Raw genomic sequence first — 23,190 nt, forward strand, 5'->3', positions numbered from 1 at the left:
CCTGCATTTGGGTCCCCGGTGCGCCTGCTGACACACAAAACCGTGAAATACGACAAACCCAGTCCGTTCACTGTGTCCCGGCTGTTCCAGAAAGCCTGCGGCGAGGCAAGCAAAATTAGTAACTCCACCCACGGCTGGAGAATAACGAGCGGCACACCGGGAAGGGCTCCGTTCGTCTCACCGACCAGCACAAATCTTTGAAAAGAAAGAGGGATCAATACCAACGGTGCCCGGAGAAACTGCAGACGATGGAAATGTACGTATTTAAAAAATAATTTGTGGCGTTCCTTTCTGAAAAGAAAGCAAAACCTGCGCGGTACATCGACTGTAGGCCGTAGCGCGCGACCTGCTGTGAGCTGCTCCAAACAAAACCAATAAAAAGTACTTTTATTGTCGATGTATTTTGTTATGTTCCGACATTTACATGAAGATCAAAGCAATGAAAGTCGGAACTAACGTTTGAATGAGGTCCTGCAGATCTAATGTGAGCGAAGACTCGGCAACTGGGTCTGAAGCTCAAACCCCACTGGCTCACGGGAGGAGCCGCAAATGAGAAGCCGGAGTTTGAAAAAAAAAACCAGGCTCTGGCAGTGGAAGTTGGAGAGGCCAGGAGCGACAATTCCTGCCACAACGGACAATGCTAGAAATAATGTAAATTCAGTCGGTGGAGCTGGGGCTGGGCGCCCCGAGTTGGATGTTTTGCACACGCAATCAATTTAGCGCCACGGAAAGCAGCAGGACTCCACCAGGTGCCCGGAGCCCTGGGTAAAATCAGGAGTAGGGTTGCAGCGACGGTGAAATTCGGGGGCCCGATACCGATGTTTAAAAACAGCAATTTGGCCGATACCGCTGTTCTCCAAGTTCCCCTCAACGCAGTTTTCCGAGTTCACGCGAATGCAGCATCACTTCCTGCTTGCAGACGGACATATGACTTTGCTCTTGGACATATAAAATTACAAACGCTATAATGGGTTGCCAAATATACTTAATACTAGGCCGTTAATATATCGAGTCCAAATGTGTGGGAAACACTGGATAAACATCGGCCACTGCCCGCGTGAATGTCATCTTATTTGCGGAAAGGCCGATGCCATCGACAATGCCAACATCGGCCGATAGCGATGTACAGACGATAAATCCTGGTTGAAAAGCAGCGTCATAGGTGTCCGATAAACTTTATTTATTTTACAAAAGGCAGAACATTAAAGAAAGAGACGACGCCACTATACCAGTTAAATACAATAAATTGGACCAAAAAGAAAAAAAAAAAGATCCACCTCAAAATATACAGTCAGTACCGTGAACTTTTATTGGAAGGAAACTGTTGACGTCGAGAACAAATTGCTGGGTGTAAGGGTGCGAGTACAACTAGGGCGACAGCTATTCATAAAATTGGTTCTTCAGATTTCACAGGAGTCAGAAACGATGTCAGGAGACCAGGCGATATCAACCAAAACCTGATTTAAAACGAGAGGGCGACGCAGCGGAGTGGGGCGTCTTACACCCTTAGAGCGGAAAAAACAAAGATGCGCCAACGCGAAGGCTGGCAACATCCCAGACGACGGTAGTGGACGGGAAAAATATGGCCATCAAACATGAAAAGATAAAAGGGTTAAACAAACGTGGCAACAAACTGCACGGCAAATAAATCCTAATTCTCGACCGGTCACGTGAGTCGTCCCAACCTCAACGCATCAAACACAGAAAAACACACAAAAAAACTGGAATCCATGCTGAGACTGGACGGTGGACGGTCATTTCTTTCTTTAAAGCCAATTCTAGGATTTATTTTGGGGGGGAATCAAACTCTTAACTCCACTAAACCTACTAATATACTTCTAGCGGTTTTAGTGCTACAGATGATTATTATTGTTTTCTTTAATACTTAGGACAAAAGAATCAACCGGTTGCGTCAAGGGTCGGAAGTCCTTGAAAGTACTTGAAAGCAAATGCGGGAAATACCAAAGAAATGACACACGGAAAGGAAGCATTTGTGCACATACGAACTCAAAAACAAACACCGAAAACATTTTTTTTTTTTTACATATTTATACCCAGATGGGTCGACAATGGGGCGGCGAGACGGCCCGAGGAGAATCCTCATCCGGCATCGGGCGCAACGCCCGCTCCTCCACCCCCTGGGGAGGTGTAGAGGGCGTCGGGGGCTCCCCGGTGTCCTTCCCCCTCGGCGCGGCCCCCCGCCTCCACGCTCCTCCACGTCGCTCCCTCCCTGCGCCCGTCTCCCTTTTCCACCTCAGAGTCAAGTCGCTCTCTCGCCGTCTCTCGCTCTCGTTATCACCGCGCCGACGGGCCGCGGCGGCGCAGGGGGCCGGGCCGGACAACTTGGGAAATTTGGGCGCCCCGTTCTCAGCTCCTTCCTTCCTTCCTCCACCCCCCCCCCCACCCGGATCCAGCCTCGTCAAGATCCGGCTGATCTCAACGCACGCGAAAACACACCGAGGCGCGGCTCGTCGCGAGTAGGGGGGTGGGGCCGGGGGTCAAAAAAAGGTCAGAGAAACCGCCCTGACCGGTTTGCGCTTTAGATTTTTGTGTTTTTCCACCTTGACGGCGTTCTTCCCTGCATTCCCCATTTTCCTCCCCCTCCTCTGGTGTGGTGCGGTGCGTGGTCATCACTCCTTTTTTCGGGCAGGGAGCAGCTTTTAGCAGTCGGGATCCGCCAGGTTTGGAAGCCCGGTTGGTCTTCAGCCCACTTTGGCCCAGCTGAGGAAGGCCGGGATGTCCCGGACCGGGACGTTGCGGGTCAGCGCTTTGACGCGCAGGTTCCGGTCGTCGGTGAGGAGAACCACCTCCCTCCACAGACGCACTGGTCCACCTGGGTTCACACGCAGCGGGGAAAAAAAACCGAGAATCCTTATGAGCGAATAACATCAGTGCTGTCACCATCATTACATTTCCCTTGCTGGGTGTGAAGGTTCAGCGTTGGGTCCGGCGGGAGGCTACACCTCAGGAATGAGGATTTCGGAAGAACTTTTTTCTTAAGTGTTGGCGATAGAACGACGACAACACTTATCGCGAACACCCCCCCCCCCAAAATGAAACAAGCTCGATCATTTTCACGTCTTGTGCTGAATTATCAATTTATAGAAGCGTAAGGCAGGCGGCAACGAAAAGCCAATCAATTTGGACCGAAGGCTGACCTTTCACCTCTAGCCAATTACGGTTGTCGACACAGAAAGAAGCCCCGCCCCCTCCCTCCTGGGCGTTTTGCAGGCGGAGCCGGAGCGGCATTGTCCAAAATGAGCAACTCGGAGGAGGAGAAAGATGATTTATCATTGACAAGAGGGCCACTAACATCCATAGTTTGGCATTAATTGGGGATATATGGTAAATATCCCTTGTGTGAAATATGCCGACTAGACGTGCCGACGAAGACAGGCAACACCAAGAACTTTATTATTTATTTAGATTAAGGCCTATTTGCCTTATGTATTTTGATTTTATCTACATTTCATTTAAGTTAAATGTTCATTTAAGCAGCTGCACATGTTATTATTGTTCTTGTTCACTTCTTACATTACGAGTGCTGTGCAATGTTCATTATAGAAAAATACTGTTTAGCATCTTATCTTCAGATTTGTTTTATAAGAATAGCTGGGTGAATAAAATAACATGTTGAAGGGGAAATCAAGTCCTCGTCAGATTTTTTGAGGACACCACACAGAAGTGCTCTTACTTCTTTGTTCAGGCATGAAGTCCTTTGCTTTGTCTTTGCAGTAGTGGAGACAACAGGACAGGATCACGTCGTCATTGTTACCCTGTGGGGAGGGGAGGGGCAAATTCAATACAAGTTGGGGCACCTCTCTACATCAAAATCTACTAGCGTGTGTGTGTGTGTGTGTGTGTGTGTGTGTGTGTGTGTGTGTGTGTGTGTGTGGTCTCCCTCCCACCTGCTGTCCGGACGTGTCTTCGCTGCGGAAGGCGATGGAATCCAGCCGGTTTCCTCTGCTGGTCAGGGCTCGGAGGCCGGGCTCCCGGGCCTCGAAGCCCCGCTCCAGGAAGGCCACCGCCAGCCGGGCCTTCTCCTGCACGGCCCTGGCGTGGGCGCCGTTGTCGTAGTTGCCGCGATTCCCGCGGCCGCCTGGCCCGGCGCCGAAACTCTCCTGGCCCTTGGCCAAGCCATCCAGCTCCGTGATCACTGCAAGAAAGCAACGTCGGAGTTCTCGATCTGTGTTTTTATTTAACCAGGTAAAAAGTGTCAACGGGATTAAAATCTCTTTTCAAAAGTGACCTGGCCAAGAGAGCAGCGTAAACATTGTTACAACAATAAACACAAACAATACAAACAGACATATACAACTGTCACACACTACAAACGATCAAACACAATCTACAGTTCAAATGTAATACAAGTTCCAAGACACAAATCCAGTTGTGATGCATTAACAGGTACAATCTTCAAAAGCAATTTCACTGGAAATTTAGGTGCAATCACAATGACCGAGAGTACTATTTTGACAATCTTCTAAAATTGTCTGAAATTCCCCCAAAATAATCAGTTCAGACAATTCAGGTCCTTCAGTAGACTATTCCAGGAAGAAGGGGGCAGTGTTTTTAAAAGCTATTTTGCCTAATTCTCTTCCTACTCTGGGGACCAACATCTGCAGAATATCAGGAGAGCGCATGCCGTATTGATTTTTACACATGTTTGTACATAGATAAGGAGGAACCAGCCCAAGGACAGATTTATATATAAAAGCCTACCGATGCAAAAGTCTGCACACATACAGACATTGCCACAAGATTGTACAAAACGTAAAGCCCAGTGGTATACAGTATCCAACTTGTTTAGGCACTGGTCAGGTGCATTCATAAATAGCAGATAGCCGTAATCCAATAAAGGTAAAAAAAAGTTGCTGAAAACAAGTGTTTCCTTGCCTGGAGGGTGAAACAGGATTTATTCCAAAAAAAGAAACCCAATTTAATTTTTATCTCGGAAAAAAGGCTTTCTGTGTGAATTAAATGATAACTTCTGATTAATAATAATGCCTAAATATGTACATGTTGTGACCATTTCAATTTCAACCCCTTGAGCAGATGAGATCTTACGAAGATTACAAGTTAACTCTTTGCTATTTGAAAATAGCATGCATGTGGATTTGTCTGCATTCAACACAAAGCTAAGTTGAGCTAAATGGGACTGAACGACATTAAAGGCAGAATTCAGGAATTCAAGTCTTTGTACTACTACAAGTCTACTGAAGGGGATGTGCAATAGATAACTATCTGCATAAAAATGGAACACAGCATTTTGTAAATTATCACAAGGATTTTTCATATATATGGAGAACAGCAGTGGTCCTAGTATGGAACCCTGGGGCACGCCTTTTGATAGAGGGAGGAAGGAAGAGCAAGACCCAGCAAACTGGATCCATTGTGTTCTAGCTTATAAGTAATAACATAAATAAATAAAAACCTTACAGCATGCCCTGATAGGTCGATATTGTAGTCTGTCCGTAGTCTGTCTGTAGTCTGGCCAAGGTGACATGGCCAACTGTCTCAAAAGCCTTGGACAAATCAATAAAAAGGGGTGCACAATATCTTTTGCCGTCCAGTGACTCCATATTGTCATTCACCGCTTTAATAGCAGCAGTTATTGTGCTGTGCTGTTTTCTAAAACCTGACTGAGGTTGTGATAGAACACCATTTGCATCCAAAATTCTTCAAGTTGTTGACGAAGAAACTTTTCAAGGACTTTAGCTAGAACAGATTATTTGGGGTGGAAGCCTGTAGTTATTAACAACTGAGGGGTCCCCTCCTTTCAGCCAAGGTAGAACATACGCAGATTTCCATAAGGGTAAGATTTAAAAAAGGAGTCGGATGTTCTGCTATAAAGTCTACAGCTAACTTGAGAAAGTAAGGATCAAGTTGGCCTCGCCTAAAAGCATCCTCACAAATCTGCGGGTCCTGAACCTGCAGATCCAGTTGCTTTTAGGCTCTATGGACCTCTATTAAGAGTCAAATTGAATGGCTGAATACTGTCATAGCATTAATTGGGGGTGTTGAAGAGTGAACCCTCTGCTCATTAGGCTGTTTGGGATCTGGATGTAAAGACTCAAATATTGAGTCTGATTTATCAGTTACAGTATTTTGCAATGAAGGCTGGCAACTCATGGTTACACTCCCAAATTAAGATGTTATTTCCTTCCGGAATTTCTTAGGATCATTAAAGTTACTAGAAGTTTTAGAAAGATAGAACTCAGATTTAGCCTTCTTGATTAGAGCGGTAAAGCGATTTCGGAGCCGCCTTAAAATTAGGCACTTGACGGATCCACGCATTTGGATTTTCTGACTTTAGCCCAGGCAACATCCCTTTCTTTTAGTAGACTGGACAGCTGAGGGGGAAACCAGGGATTGTTTCGGCCTTTCATTCTAAATTTGCAGAAGGGAGCATGTTTATTCATAATATCAGTAAAAGCTTCATAACGGTATTTCCAAGTTAGTTCTATATCATAAATGAGAGAGATCTTGTTCCAGTAAAAGTCCCCCAAATCACAAAGAAAAGCTTATTTTCTCAACAGAAATACTTAAAATCTTTGTCGATGACGTCTCTATCATGCGCCAGTTATTTACCTTCGTACCTCGTACTCCTTTCTGCTTTTCATTTCTCTCCGCTTTTTTTCTACATGTGTGAAAGGGCAACTCCGGACAGAAACCCTTTACTTTATGACAAGAGATTGGAGTCCATCAAAATCAAGAGGCGTGTCGGCATTCCAGCTCTGAGCAGTGAAACAGGCTCCGTGGTCCAAACAGACGGTCAGATCAGGTCACATCAACACAAGTCCTTTAAATCGAGTGGCGGAATTATCCCAACAACTCGCAAAATCGACCAGTATTTTTCAGAAACAACGGATACCACTCAGTCAACACGAGAGCAGTCACACAAACAAACGGACAGGTAGAGATGTGCTGCCATCTCGGGTTAAGCCCCGCCCAATAATGCAAATAACGGTCGACTCGGCTCCTGGCCTGAAGATGGCAAAGGTCCTTCACTCTTCCCGTTCACGCAAGTTAGGCACTTTCGGCAAATGTGCAACGTTGTGCCCCCGTATGCTGCCGTTACATTGAAAAATACCTGTTTGAAAAAAAAACCAAAAAAACAACAAACGACGTTCTTAATACTACAACCGTCTGCGTCTCAGCCTCACCTATGAGCGGCACCACCAGGATGTACGTGCCACATCGGAGCAGTTTCTGCAGCCCGTCGAGGTGGTCTATGAATCCGTTGGTGTCTGGGACCAAGAATTGCGGTCGCACCTCCAGCTCCAGCTGACCGCCCGTCTGTAGCACTGCCTGGAGAAACCAAAGCGCACACAAACAAGCATAGGTCTTTTTTACTTAGTTGTGCTGACGGCTGTGTACAGCAATGAGAATGTTTTCTAATCAGAATCTAGGTACATTTACATAGACTAGGAATTTGTTTTGGTGAGGTTTGGTGCGCTTTTCCACAAACAATTAGCAATAAAAAAAACTTAAGTCTGGAGAAACACAATCAAATATATACAATTAATTACACACACACACACACACACACACACACACACACACACACACACACACACACACACACACACACACACACACACACACACACACACACACACACACACACACACACACACTAAAACCACTTGGGGGACCTATACAATATTAGGCAGGTATTTTTAATGTTGTGGCGGCTTTAAAATAAGTTTAACAGTTTGAAAAAAATAATGGTGTAAATAAAAATAATAAAAATATAAATGAAAAAAATGAAATAAAATAGAATAAAAGGTGAGGTAACAAGACAAATATATACAACTTTACTATTATAGTATACAGTATATGATTATATTAATCATATAAACTACTATTTTTTTTTATATTATTTATTCTTTTGAAAATTAATATTATATTGGATTTTGTTGCACACTGAATAAAACTTTAATTTTGCCGAGACGTACGTGAATTTTCATGGGAAAATGACAACAATATTTCAGGTTGTCAAGGAAGCTGGTTTAACGTTTTGCAAACTTGACGTTGCAATGAGACTGGCGTAACATTGTTTGCTTCTTCTGGGGCCAGCTGGAAACACTCACAAATGCGCTCCGGCTTTCTTCAACAGCAACAACAACAAAAGTGCATCTGGTGCGAGCGTAGCCTCGAGCGGCAAACATCCAAATCAAATTCTCTCGTCTTGTACTTGTCGGGAATAGGAGAAAGCACTGGCCCTCCGTGATGTGTGCGGTGTGTTACCTGTATCTGGTCCCTGCGTCTCTGCTGCTGGGCCACTTTGCTGGCCAGGAGGTGGCGTCGAGCCCTCAGCTCTCGGATGTCGTCCTCGCCGTCTCCCTCCTCCTCGGCGTCCACCTCGCCATCAGACGCCGACAGAGACGATTCCGCCTCCACTATGACGTCGTCGGCCTGCCGGGGCAAGAGCTACGCTTTAGAGCCGCCTCCGGAAGGGCTGGGGGGCATGGCGGAAGAAAAGGAAACTGGTCTCACCTCTTTCTCTATCAGAGAATCCTTCCCGCTTCCCTTATCCGCCAAGTGGTCGGATGGCGTGGATGTTGCCATGGAGACGTATTTCCCGCCTTTGAAGGCCAGCAGCGGCTCTTCCTGTCCGCACAACGCCTCCAGGAAGTACTTGAGCACCGTCACCCTCTTGCAGTTTGCTGCCTGAGCCTGAGGATGAGGATGGAGGAGGGAGGGTGCATGTGAGATAAAGTGGGGGGGATCGAGAAAGAGAAAGCAGAAGACAAGACATGTAGACAGGCAGACAAGCAGACAAGCACATGGAAAACAGGCAACTCTAAATGGGATAGACCAACAAATTATAGCAAAAACCAGCCTGTCAGCAAATTCATCAAATGAGGGAACCAGGAACCAGTTTTTAGACCAAGCCCATTTTCTTGCACGCTGCCGCCAACACTGTTGGATTCAATTCTCTCTTGAAACAGACTAGACCCACTTCAAGTGAATGTGCGTGCGCACACGCACACACACACTTTATCTGTTCAAAATGCACCTTAGACGGGTATTTCTCAAGTGTTTAATACTCTAATCAACATGGGAGTGGACAAAATATATATATATTTTTTATTTTCCTGTAAATCTCCCATATTTTAAACCCTTCTAAAAAATAAAAATAAAAGGCTGCGCGAGCAGAGAAACGGGGACGGACGCGGAGCCTCGGTACTTAAGCGCTTACATTTCTGAGGACGAAATTCAAGCACTTCAAGCAGCTCAAGGACCTGGTAAGAGCCTTGTCGGTTTTATCCAGGCTTTTTTTTTTTTTTAAACCAAGGTAGGCGTTATTCAAGAGGAAATTCAAGCACCTCAAGCACCTGGTATTTAAACTGCGGAGCTGGATACAGTGAGCTCCGGCACTCCTCCTCACCTCATCGGTGTGGCTCTCGATGTAGCAGGGCTCCTGCGGCGCGGCCAGCAGGGGCACGAAGCCGGCCAGCACCGTGTCCTCCTTCAGGAGCAAGAGTTTCAGGTCCTCGTCGCCCTCCACCTCGTCCGTGTCTGCTTTGTACAGCGGCGCCTCCCCGTGGTCCACCTGCGCCAGTGCGTTACACAGGTCGGCCAGACACTGCCACACGTTGGGGCTGCCGCTGGAGGTAGAACAGGCAGCGTAAGGGAAACACGGGGCGAGTGAATCGCGTCGTGTATTTATGAGATCCCATTAAAACTGAAGTAGCATTAACAAGGTCAAAGTCAGACCAATGTTTATTCAAAGTGCTTGATCACAAAGTCTCCCTGGTCATCTCAACTTCCAAATAAGAAGTTGAGAAATATAAACTCAGAAATATAAATAATAACTTGGGAGAAAAACAGAATAGGAGGAATAAATAGCAAAGAAAACATGCATGAATTGTGCCACTCCACATCCCACTACAAGCAGTAGCAATTGTCATTCACAGTAGTAGTTGTAATTAACAACAGTAGATTTAAGTAAAGGTAGAAGTTATAATTAACATTAGTAGATGTAATTAACCATAGTTGATGTAATTAAAGGTAGTAGTTGTAATTAACAGTAGTAGATGTACTTAAAAGCAGTAGTTGTAATTAACAGTAGATGTAATTAAAAGTAGTATTTGTAAGTAACAGTAGATGTAATTAAAAGTAGTAGTCGTAATTCACAGTACTAGTTGTAATTAAAAGCAGTAGTTGTAATTAACCATAGTAGATGTAATTAAAGGTAGTAGTTGTAATTAACTAATAATTGTAATTATATATATGAGAGAAAATAAGGAAAAGCATAACAGGCCTCTTTAAAGTTTGGTAACAACTGTTACAGAGGATGTATCGTTGGTTCACTAAAGTGCAAAGCTGTAGTTCCAAATGTGTTTGAAATGGTTTGCTGTGAGAACCGGTATATTTATCTTTCTGTGGCATATTGAAGGATATTTGCTGTAAACCAAATTATATACCATATTTTACACTTTGTGGCCTAGGCGAACTTACCTGACACCGCACGGTGGGGGGTTCCACTGGTCCGGGTGCCCCAACATCCAATCAGACCAGACCTTTATACTTGGCAGCAGCTCTTTTAGGTCCGATGAGAACTTGGAGACCCTCGCCATGCCCTCCGACTCCGCCCTGCCTGCCTCCTCTCCATCTTCCATTGGAACGGGCTCTGACGGAGAGGAGAAGGACACAAGATCATGAAAACATTTAATCGTCAGATTTATTCAGAAGTTGCTCCTGCTACGTTTGAGCAGAAATATATAGAGGACCTGTGTATTCTCCCAAACTGGAGAATAGGTTTCTCAAAGGTACAGTTAATAGTTGTAGTAGCCCTCTTTGGTCGGTTTCTTATTGTACCAACAGTGAAAGGCTGCAAGGATAACAATAGCTATAACAGATAAAGATGTTAAAGTACAGTAAAAAGTACTTCCTTACACAGAGAATGTTGAGCTATAAACACATTCTTAGTTGAATTTGTCCTTGTTTTGGGAACAAATTTAGAACTGCCTCGGACCAGTTTTACGCACAAATCAATATAATTTTCCAGTCCTGGAAAATGATATTGCCGAACTTTACGAGTCGGCTCCTCCTCTTCATTTACCTCTGAGCAGGATACAGGAAGTCCCTTATGTGGAGAAGAATCAATATGCAAATTGGCATTTGCGAGCACGCAAGGTCCATTTAGAATGGTTCAGATTCATCAACATACGCACGTGGGTAGGAAGAATATCTATGCACATACTGTATGTTTTTTTTTTTTTTCCAATGCAATTTTGTATGTACTTTATATCCAGTTTTATTAGCTTATTCAGTGTTTCCCATAGATTGATTTTTGTTTTACTATTTAAAATGGCAATCATTTGATTACATTGTAGAGCTGCACGCAGCCCACTGATCTCTCTCTCATACACAACCAATTCCTAACGCAACGCAGATTTCAGTGCCTCCTTTTGGTGCCATGCCTGAGCTGCGGATTGAAATATCCGCCCTCTGGTCCTCTGAAAGCACACGTGCCTTCACTAAAGGTCATCGTTTGGAGCACGCCACTTGAAATCCTTTGTTTGACACGTCGGCGCTTCCCTCTCACATTATGGTCTCTTAGCCAATCCGATAAAAGAGGCGGGTTGTAAAAGTTTTCACTACCAAATAACATTACCTAACATGTTACATAACATGTAACATGTGACAAGTAATTAAGGACAAATGGGTTAAGTTCATAACAAAAATCTCTAAAATAGCCCTGATCTAAAAATTATTATTATTTTTATTTTACAAAAATAGCCCCGGATCGATAAATCTGTCATTGCGATCATGCATTAAAGCCCCAAAATCATATGACATGGTTGATCAACAATGCAAGTAACTTTTGGGTCCTCTGAGGGAGCGAGCGGGACGCTATTTAAGCTCCAGTATTAAATATGCGGATCTCGGGCGATTACGTGTCCCGTTCCTCTAAATAAACGTACGTAACTGGGACACTTAATTCCGGTATGATTCAGTCTCTTACCGAAAGCTGGTGCCAATATTATCAAACTATTATGAGTCACAGAGAGTCGTCACCACGCCATGACCTCAGCCGATGCTTACGTATTAAAGCTGATGTAAAGATGAGTGACAACTCGAACTGATGCTACGTTAGGAAAATTTGTAATAGGTGTCGATATGAAGCGATGCTGTGTTTTACACAACTTGGAAAACTGTAATTTGTATCAAACACGGCTAACCTGGTCCCTGTGTATTGCTGCCTGCAGCTGAATAAGGCCCATTGTAAAGAAATTAAGAGGCGAAAATGTGCCATATCTGACACCAACAGCCTCAATATATTTAAGAGAAATGACTGCATCTTTTACGTCTTTGATGACCCTCATGGAAGAAACGAGAACACATAAGTCAGCATTGGCTACGAACGGGGTTGAGGTATCGTTTAATCTGCTGTCCAAGCATCTCGTGGTTTGAATTTCATCCAAATCGATCCACATAGAGTGCAGATATCAACCAAACCATTCAGTTGGTCTGGTTAACTGAGAAGTCACATGTCTCGTTCTAAAATGAACGAGATGAGATTTAAAGTAAGACGCTTTATGACATCATCATATTATTTACTATAAATGTACAGATTCAGATTGAGAATGTCCAGTTGGAACGTGTCCAGTGGGCAGTCTAGACCCTGACACTTTGTAGTATTTAGAAGTTACCGAACTATCGATTTACGTGTATATTTATATAGCTTGTTACCTGGTAGATGTCAGTAGATCTGTTTGATTGATATTTTACCCACAGAAATACCAAGGGTAAATGTTTTTTTGGTTTTCATGGAAACTGAAATTCTTTTCTATATATATAATACTTTCATATTAAAAAATGTAATGCAAGGAAAAAAATCAAAAATCAAAAATAAATGACGTGCCCGACACGGCACAAAACGACCACCCGTCACTGAGAGCGCAGCTGTATTTCCACAGACATGGTAAGTTCTAACAGTGAGAAGTTCTGGTTTACAGGCAAACATGGACAGCTGTTTTAAAGACAGGAGGGTTGCACTGTCCGGACCGCATAGTAGTTGCTCCGCAAGACGAGCAACCAGGAGACGACAGACCGGGGTTTAAATGCATCAGATTTGTATTGCTTACTGCGTTTACCTGCAGGTGTCATTCTGAGCAGCTCGGTGCAGCGCTGGACAAGCAGCGCAAACATGGCCAAGCCCAAGGCCGTCGCCTGCTCCTGCAGAACTGAGCGCACGTCCCCTTCACTGTCTGACAAACAGAAACGCGAGGAACCCGTAAGGCACGCAGCAGCTGCTAATACTTGCTCATTTGTGCTACGGTTGGCTGTTTCGCTTACCTCTGCTGTGAACATAGTGAATGGTGAACATGTTTATTGTGATGATTTGTACCATGCGTGTGCTGCCCAAGGGCGAGGGGCTGTGCTGAAGAAGCGCCCGGAATTCCTGAAGGACGCGGCTCGCCACTCCAGGGAACAACTCCATCCTGTCGGAAAAAGGAAGGAACAGCACGAACCAATTAATGTAATCCGCAAAACCAACTAAAAACAAAACAAAACTAAAAAAACAAAACAACGAAGAGCAGCGAGACAGGAAGAAAGCCACTTACCCCACTTTAGTGAAGAGCTTTCCATGGGCATGCAGGAAACTCAGAATAAATCTCTTATTAAGCTGGAGACGGGGGAACAAGAGCAGACCAACAACAGTATGACTCATTTCTAAACGAGAAAATAAAGCCAACGAGAATACAAAATGATTGCGAATCTGAAAACATGGCAGGATTAGAAGGCCGGTGCTGCCTGGTGGCGGGGAGCATCAACGGACGCACAGCGCTGGCGTTCGTACAATCCGATACGCCGCTTATGTGTCACATTGAGGTGAAAAATAAAAACACGATGGCCAAATTTCCCCCGCAAAAAAACGCGGGCAGGAGCGACATCTGTGTGAAATAGAAAATCATCATCACCGCAGGCTGGAAATCAAGGCAACATCATCTCCTTCCAACATATTTTGGCTTTAAACTCAATTGACGATATGCCAGACTGACAATTTGTCCCTGAATCCTCTCATTGTGGCTGTTTATCATAAAGATTGAGTCAATGTTCTGAAGGAAGAAAAGAAAATAATAATAATAATGTGATCCAGTATTCTTCATTTAACATGTTTACTATAGCTATTTCATACATAAGACATTACCATACCATGAAAGTGTGCAATAGGCCTGAAAACAGTAATGATTTATTACTGAGATTTTTGCTGCAATTTATAACAGTGAAAAACCTTAAAGCTGTTGGTTCTCGTCATTGAGTTGTGATGATGAACCGTACAGAACTGACCATGAGAGTGTGTGTGTGTGTGTGTGTGTGTGTGTGTGTGTGTGTGTGTGTGGGGTGCAGGGGTCTCACATCACTGGCGCTGAGGGCGCTCAGTTGCACGTCTTGCTCGGAGTCCCTGCTGGACTCGCTGCCCCCTTTGTGTAAAGACGGAGTCGTCGAGGGTCCAGTGGGGCGAATCCAAATTTCCACACGGGCTCCTTCATCCCCTCTTCCCCGGCCCCGCACCACCGGACCCCTGGAGCCTCCCGCGTGGTCCTGTTTCCGCTTCCGTTCTACTTGGTCCGCCTGCCAACATTTTGTTTTGGCACAGGTACAGTTTTAGCGCAGCTGCGCTGGCTAGGCCGAGCATCAGCTACACAAGAAGCTTGGTTATCGGAAGGACTGGCACGCAAAGAGTTAACTACTTGAAGTGGATCATCGTCACCGACAGAGCTCAACTGTGAGTTTCGGGAAGGGGAAAATCCCATTCACATTCTGAATCAGGGACTTTGATTATTAGCCATAATGTCGTAAACATCCAAAGTAGACTTACCACTAGCTACGAGATTGTGAAACGATGGGTTTCGTTGTATTTACTCTGTAATTTTCATGTTTCATGTTAAATCTGTGAATACACGGGCATTTAGGCCTTCGCATTGGGCAATACTTAAAGTTCAGTACTTGGACTCTTATGTCGGCGGGAGAGGGAAGTGGTGTCGGCGCATTGCTAATAAATAACCTTAAAATACCAGTTGACTACATCTGACTTGTATGTCTTCATTATGAGGTTGAATAGCGGGACAGAGAGATCAGCAAATCATTTGAGAAAGTGTGTGTGAGGGGCATACCTTGCGCTTGGCCTCCTCGAACAGACTCATCAGACTCTCCTTAGCAGTGAGAATGGGGTTGGAGGCTGCCAAGCTGCGCATGTAATAATAAACAGCATCCAACTTCCGCTTCTGAATGACAGAGGAGGGAGGTCGGAGGGTGGAGAACAAAGGAATCAGCTCAGCTCAAATGAGAAGAACGCAAGAACAAAAGAAAAGAAAAAAAAAAAAAATCGGTCCCTTCCTCACCGATGGCTTACCGTGTAGACGGCCAGCAGGGCCAGCTGGTTGTAGGGTCGTCCATTTTTTGGGGCAATTTCTTTGGCTCTCAGGTACCAGCTAGATGAACACATCAGTGCAGTCATTACTGAAGTGTACTGGGTGAAGGTACGGCAAACGGGTTGCGTTGCACACGCATACATACACAGTGGACAGAGACCCTGAGGTACTGCAGGGGGCCAATTTTATATATATTTTTTTTTAAATGTCAAAATAATTTTTGTGAAAATTTGTTATATTTATCTTAGTTTCCCCACCCATCAACACGAGAGCAGCGGTGTATTTTTTTTATTTCAGTAATCAGCTGAAAGCGAGCCCATTCGCAGCTTCTTACGTTATGCTCCGTGACAGGTCTACGAATGGAACTAATTTAAATCTATAATGAAAACACCCAGGAACTGGAAGCATTATGACTGAGTATATAAAGAGGTTAAGGCTTCAAATACAACACAAATAATTAAAAAATAGGGGTCCCTGCGCTGTTTCTCTATACTATGCAAGGGTTCCTTGTTTTCCAGCATGAAAGAAAACTATATGAAAACCATAAAACAAACACTAAAGAAAGCAGAGCTCCTGGAGATATTTGAGTGACATTGTGATGGAGATCAGTTTTGAAAATATTGCCAATGAAAGCCAATCACGCCGGTTTGATCCCCACTTTGTTTGGTAGGATGAGATGTTTTTTTCCCGAAACTCGTGAGGGGGTTGTGTGAAAACAAATTCAGAACTATCCTGTTTTGATATTCAGAGCAACCTGAATTAGATAAATTCAAAAGGCGTTAACCATCAACATTGAACATGTGTGTGTGTGTGTGCGTGTGCGTGTCCATGTCGCACAGTAACCGGGCTTTAAGAGTCCACACTTAACAGCCGCAGTGATCATTAAGGCTTACTTGCGAGCCTTGCCGTAGTTGGTAGAGTCGCTGGCCTGTTCCCGGTAACGGGCGATGTCTCCCAGACAAATCATACAGCGCTGAGCACTGATGAGTGCGTACTTCACCTATGAAAAACACATAACGCACAAAATAAACCACAAAGGAGGGGTTCGGCAGTGCTGTCGCAGGCTCTAGCAGAGTTCACACACTTCACAAACCTATTTAATTTCCACACGTAATCGGCATTTTCATGACATCTGCAACGACACACGACTAAAGCATGTTGGCTGAGCACCAAAGTTCATCTAATGGTGATATTCTTGAGGTTGCAGCCATGTTAGGAAGTAGCCTCGCCGTAACAAGGAAAACAGCAGCGGTGGAAGAAGTACTTGGAGCTTTTACTCTAGCCAAAGTGCAAATACGCACACACAAAATGACTTAAGTCGAGGTGAAAGCACCATGTTGATGTTTGCACTTCAGTAAAAGTAGATAAGTACTAGCTCTTAAATTAACTTAAAAGTATTAAAAGTACTTGTCAAAATCTGTCCATAATATGGCATAAGGTGCGACTGCACCTATTTTTCCTGTAGAGGAGTTGTGTCTCGCTTATGACCAATATAAATATAAATCCTGATTTAAAGAATGTGCATTGATATAAATACATATTTTCAAAACAAAATGTATATAAATACAAATCCAGATTAAAAAAAAATGGAGCAGAGTTAATAGTCTAGATATTTGCTTTGAAACGTAGTGGAGTGAAAGTCAAAAGTCTTTTAAACGGAATATACTTTAATAAGCACAGCTACTTGAAAAATGTACTTAAGTACTTGGCTACTTTCCACCACTGCAAAACACATTCCATTTGAGAACACACCTCACATGTATTACATTTGATGGATATCAACGCTTGCTGAGCTTACTAAGGGAATCTTTCACTGTGTAAATATAATTATTACATACAAGTGTTGACGTTACAAGGAAGGGATCTTTACCGTTTTGCGGAGCGGGCGAGCTCGGACGGCCATTCCATCCATGTAGTGCTCCACGTTAAACTCAAACACGGCCTGCAACTTCTGGAGAAGCGCCTCGAAGAATAGTGCTCCCTGTGACACAGTTAGACAAGTTTGTTTAGTACAGCGTTCATACTGGCGTCACAAAATTTAATTCTAGGACTTTCAAGTACGTACTATTTTTCACAATTTCAAGGAATTCACGCAGAACAAATATAATCCATTTTCAATGTGATCTTTATTAATTAAAATATAATGTCTTAATCTCATTGTCTATTATTTATATTAGTATACATATTGATTAATCTCATTGTCATCTACTATTATAGGTGTCTATTTCCACTTTTTTTAATAACCTTATGATTTCAATAACAAAACCAAGGGTGAACATCAAAGGTTTTCAATTATCCTGTTTTTTCAAGGACCTTTCAAGGACTTTGGCACAAAGGGCACTAGTTTGTATTCCAGAAATTAATTTTCTGACAACAAAATTCAAGGCCTCCAAGCAGCTCAACGACCCGGTTAAGAACCCTGTTAGTAAAAGTTATTGAACACCTCTGGCACCAAAAAAGGAAGGAATGGTTCTTCCTTTAAGAAAATATATATGACTCATTTTCTCTCTGCCATTGTAAATATAGTTTTTCTTTTTTTATTTTGAGATCAAGTAGAGTCCAAGTACAGGATAGGGAATGGTAAAAGCCGTCGTACCTCATCCAGCAGCGTGAGCAGCATGTTCCTGATGTGGGCAGCGTTGTCGGCCTTGGGGTCTTTGAGGAGCTGCCGGAAGTGCTCGATGACCTGATGGAAGACGTTCTTCCACAAGGTCTGGTCCAGGTTCTGGGAGTCGGAGAACTCGATGTCCGATAAGATCACCTGCTCGTACAGCGTCAAGAGGTCCGCTCTGCAGCGCACACAAGGGAGGCACCAAATAGGAGCTTGGTAAACCTCATGAACATCGGGATCGGTTGTAGTAAAACCGTCTCTCCTCGGTAAAGCCATGGCGCTGAATCCAACAAACACCTACAATCGACTGGAAATATTCATGGGGAACAGGGTGCGCAGAACCTTTTCACCTTGTCCGACACTAGGACCGGTGCCACTACTCTGAAGCCACTGCCACGCTAACATTATTGGAACATCACTTGAAAGTAGTCAACTTAAAACATGGTTCATTCTGGTATTACAAAATAAAATTCAAGGACTTCTAAGTGCTTTTTCCCCCAGAACACTTTTTTTTCCCAGCACCCCAAACAAATTTAAACAATTTTCATTGAAATATATTATTAATATCACTGTCATCTACTAAGTGTCCATTTCCAACCAAGCTGAATTAAATTTTCTTTCCCCTGGCATCACCCATGTTGTAAAAGCGATTGTGGAAAATGTTTATTACGTTACGATTTGAATAATAAAACAAGGTGGAACATCACAGGTTTTCAATGGTCGCGTTTTTTTCAAGGACTTTTTGAAGCATAGGAGAAAAGGGGATATTTTCAATGTACTCAAATGTTAAGGGAGAAATTCAAGAACCTCAAGGACCTGGTAAGAACCCAATTAAATCTATCTATAACTATAAAAGGTTATGTATACATTATTATGAATTAGGATGACTTTCTCTCTATTTATATTACATTACACTTTTGTCCAAAGCGACTTACAATAATGACATTTTGTTGGTAGTATCAAACCACTGTATGTCACAGGCAAAGCCAGCCAAAGCTAGCATCTAAACAACTTTATATTAATAAATTGTGGTATTTGAACAACATAAAAGGGAAGTTTTTCCAGTCACTGAAAATGACAAATGTGCATCTGACCAAAACTACGTCACTGTACTGAGAAGATTGATATCCATCCATCCATCAATCCATATAACGTTCTCTGCCATTTTCCCCAATATATCTGAAAGGATTGATGCAAAATTGAGACACATGCACGGCCACGAATATCAGGGTATGAGTTACGACAGTCTGATAAGTTGCTGAATTTGATGTAAAGGCGTCTTAAAGGGAGCATTCCCGCTCAGGAATCTAAACTCTAAACTCCTCTAGACTAATCTAAACTTTTACTAATTATTACAATTCTTGATAACCTTCTTAATTAAGTACTTATTTTGACTTTGTTGTGTTATGCCCCTTTTCTTAATGCCTTCTAATTTACATTCCTCTCCATCCCCTTGAGACTTCTGTTCCCCCCTCGTCACCCTCCACTCGGTCGTTCTTGTTTTGTTTTGTTTTGTTTACCTGAGTTGGGACATGCGATCCAGTCCGTCCGCACTCAGCCGTTCCCTGGAAAGCAGGTTACTGAGCTGGACCTCCTGTGCATCCGCAGCTCGCAGGAGCCTTCCCAGCTCTGCCCTGGTGGGCTGCTCCACCTCTACGGGGGCGCCGCCACCGTCGCCCCCCAGCTGGGAGAAGGCCGTCGCCCCCCTGTAAGCCCCGCAGAACTGACCCACCCCGGGGTTTGGGTACATACCGTTGGCTGGGGCCATTTGGTAAGGATTTATATTGTAAGGGTGTGGATAACGCTGACTACCAGCGGTGTTGGGGTTATGTGGGCTGCCGGAGGACATGGGGTAGGAGTAGGGGTTGTCAGAGTTTTGGAACTTGTAGTACGCCATGGCAACAGCCTGCTGCTGGGTAGGGAAGTGCTCCCCCTGGCGGACAGGAGGACTGCTTGTCACCTCGTCGTCCGTATCCAGGAAGTGAAGCTGCCCGTACCCGCTGCCCGTCTGCAAGAACATGGGCTGTTGGACTGATGAATGTGGAGACACTTGGGTGCGATTTAGAGCGGGTTTATGGTCGGGGTTGTTGGGATCCCAGAGCCGCCTCATCCCTCCTCCCCTGCCTCCTCTCCCCCTGCCACCTGCCACTCCCCTGCTCCCGCTAAACAGCAGCCTTTGCCCGGATTCTGGCGAATTAGAAAGGTCTGTGTGGGCAGGAAGAACCAGGATACCCCGACCTCTGCCAGAAGGAGCAGAGCCCTGCTTGCGGTGGTGGTGGATGTCCTCGCCTTGTCCCGAAACAGGGCGATACGTACCAGGTTGTTTCTCGAGTGGCATGTGAAGTATGCCCCGCCCCCTCCCTTTGGGCGCTCTCTGTCTGTTCCTGTCCTCCTTTTGTCTCTCTGTGACCCCGTCATCTCCAAATCTCCTCCTGCCATGTCTGTCCTCCACCTTATCGCTCATCTCGCTCCCTTCTGCTGACTCTGTAGAAGAGTGGCCGTTGATCGGCCCGCTCCGTGACTGGTTCCCACCGCCGCTGTTCCTTCCTTCGGCCTTTTCCCGGCGCCCGGGCCCAAGACGTGACCACTGGACCCTCTGTTTGTCTGTCACAAGGCGCTGGCCAGCACCACTGTCTGCGCTGCTGACCGAGCTGCTGCTGTAAGCACGGTTTCGCGAGCGCCGGATGTCTGATTTGGAGTAGCGCTTCGAAGCTGCAGCCGCGACGTTAGCATTGGATTTATTCTTCTCGCTTCCATCCGCAGCCCTGTCTCCTTTCATGATCATCTTGGCGCCCTTCTCCTCATCTTGGGGCAGGTTTTTGTTGTTCCTCCTTCGGTTCTCTCGATTTCGATTCTTCTCTCTTCCCTTATCCTGCGGCGCCTCCATCTTTCCAGACTGGGACGTCATTCTATTCCCTTCCGAGCCTCTCCTGTCCTTGTCGGCTGTCCGGGAGTCCTCCTTCTCCTCTACTCCTGCCGTAGCCCTTCCTCTCCTGGACTCTGAATGGTCCTCCTCTTCCCTATCTGCTCCTCTCCTCCTGGGGTTTGCCAGTTCCCTCTTCTTTTCGGCGGTTTCTCCTCCTCCTCCTTTGGCCAACAAAGCCGCAGCCTGGCCCCTCTTTGCTTCGTCAGCGGGCTTCCGTTTTCTGTCCTCTTTCCCAATAGCTCCCGCTGTTTCCCCCCCTTTCAGGCTAAGTTTTTCCACTTTGTTAGTGAGGGTCTCAACTCCGGCCACAGATGGCAAGAGAGGCTTCTGTGCATTTTTTCGCCCCTTCTTCTGTTTGTTGTCATCGAGTCTCTCCCCTTTTAAATTGTCTTCCCTTCCATGCTTCTCTTGCTCTTTCCTTGCCTCTTTAACAGCAGATGCAGTTTGGTTTTCCTGCCTTTTCCCCTCTTCATGCTGGGATTCCAGCTCTGCTTGTGGCCCATCCTTTTTCAGGGAAAATTTATCTGGCTCCCTGTCCGCTCCAGGCTCCTTTCCCTGGACACTTCGACGGCTCCCCGGTTGATAAAACTGTTGATCCGGCTTACGGGTCCTCCGGGCGTGATGAGCAGCTCCAGCAGGCTCCTGGAGATCTTGGTCGTTGTCACTGCGCTCATTCCCTTGACGTTCTTCTGCCTTTGGTCGAGCACATTTGCTGCTGTTCACAGAGGCCTTTCTACACTTCTGGCCATTACTACCGTCACCTCTTTGTCTGTCTTCGTCCCTTATATTGATACCAACCCCCCCATCTGTACGTTCATATACAACTTTTACAGTCTTATTCTCAGATTGAGGTAGCAACGTATCATCACGTGAATCATGCTTCATCAGATTGGAGGACTCGCGGCAATCAAGTGCCGTAGTATCTCCCTCACTGTCATAATGAGAATGTCCCTGTTCTGCCATTGGCAGGTGGAATGGCAAATCAGGACGCTTCGTCGCGCACTTCTTCTGCTGAAGGTGTGGATGATGCTCGAGGTTCTCTTCTGCGGAAACATAGAAATGGGAGAGTGTGCATGAGAGTTAAAGCAAAACCTGACCAGAATCAGGTAAAATTATCTCTGATAATATTCTGTTTTAATTTACTGCAATCGTCATGACTTCAATGATTTTAAATTCACTATTCGCCTTATACACTACATGGACGAACACAAACTTTCCACAATTGTAATAGCCTATAAATCTCATAATTTACAAATCTGCAATTACTTTGTTTAATTGTAATTATTTACAATGTATGATATACAACTATTACAGCCTCGGACAGGCTCCGAACAGCGGACCAGTAGCACCTCATTCTTGCACATTGGTTGTTGCACAACGATGACTTTTGCACACAGCACAAATTTACTGGAACAATGGTGAATGGATGGATGGACAGATACATGAATAGATGGATACATAGATCGATACTTCAATCAACCCCCAGAGGAAAAGAGCGGTGTCGCAGCAGCACACATTAAAAACAATCGTCTATAAGTATTCCAAACAAAAAATAGAAAATAAACAAACCTCTCTATCCACAATTCATACTATCAGGAATAGGGAATTGAGCAACCGAGAAAGAAAATGCTATGGTAACTATGGTAAGTTATGATAACTTATTTATGGTTGGCGGTTGGAGACATGTTAGCTGTCTCTGTGCTCCATACCCCGGAGTGTGACAACTCCCTAAGGGCAGGGTTGTTGTCAAAGTGAAACCGCAAGCAAAACACGCTGAACAGCGAGTTGGCTAACATGTGAGCCACCTCACTGGCTAACACAAACAGCTGCAAACTTGGCAAATCGGCTTTTCTTCAAAGGCCCGCGCATTTGACCCAGGCGCGGTTTTTTGCCACCGTGCTTGTTTCCCCCCCCCGGCCACGGCGCTTCGTCTCACCTCCGTGACAGTCCGCGGTAACGACCAAATTCGACGCTTCGGCTCGGAGTTCCGCGGCTGAAATTCGTACTCTGTCCACTTCGTCCGCCATTTTGGTTTTTTCGAGAAAACAAACAACAGAGGTACGGAAGTCAAGTTGGGTCAAAAATAAGAAACGTTAACCCTGCGTGCCAATTCCACGTCGGGGGGTGCTGGGTGTTTGGAACAACATCAATAACAATAATAGTGATCGTTCAGTGCGCGTTCAGTTTTGTTCTGTCGCGGCATTTATTCAACACCGAAAAATCCAAAGGCACACTTCTCCATCACTACTACGTCACAA

The 23,190-nt window shown here is 44.9% G+C and overlaps 1 protein-coding gene across 1 annotated transcript; it reads right to left on the bottom strand.

Moving 5' to 3' along the window:
- Positions 1 to 1,296: 1,296 nt before the first annotated feature.
- On the bottom strand, positions 1,297 to 22,959 carry smg6 (SMG6 nonsense mediated mRNA decay factor; the record flags this gene model as incomplete). The annotated part of the gene is made up of 19 exons (XM_080013137.1): positions 1,297 to 2,833; positions 3,695 to 3,776; positions 3,909 to 4,156; positions 7,167 to 7,311; positions 8,254 to 8,421; positions 8,503 to 8,682; positions 9,398 to 9,617; positions 10,471 to 10,642; positions 13,113 to 13,226; positions 13,315 to 13,460; positions 13,584 to 13,645; positions 14,380 to 14,595; positions 15,138 to 15,248; positions 15,377 to 15,455; positions 16,289 to 16,395; positions 17,266 to 17,376; positions 17,992 to 18,184; positions 19,527 to 21,975; positions 22,869 to 22,959. The coding sequence occupies 19 exons, from the start codon at positions 22,957 to 22,959 to the stop codon at positions 2,703 to 2,705; spliced, it is 5,025 nt and encodes a 1,674-aa protein (XP_079869263.1). The 3' UTR covers positions 1,297 to 2,702.
- Positions 22,960 to 23,190: the final 231 nt, after the last annotated feature.

This window comes from Zeus faber (genome assembly GCF_960531495.2).
Source record: "Zeus faber genome assembly, chromosome: 14".
Lineage (NCBI taxonomy): Eukaryota > Metazoa > Chordata > Actinopteri > Zeiformes > Zeidae > Zeus > Zeus faber.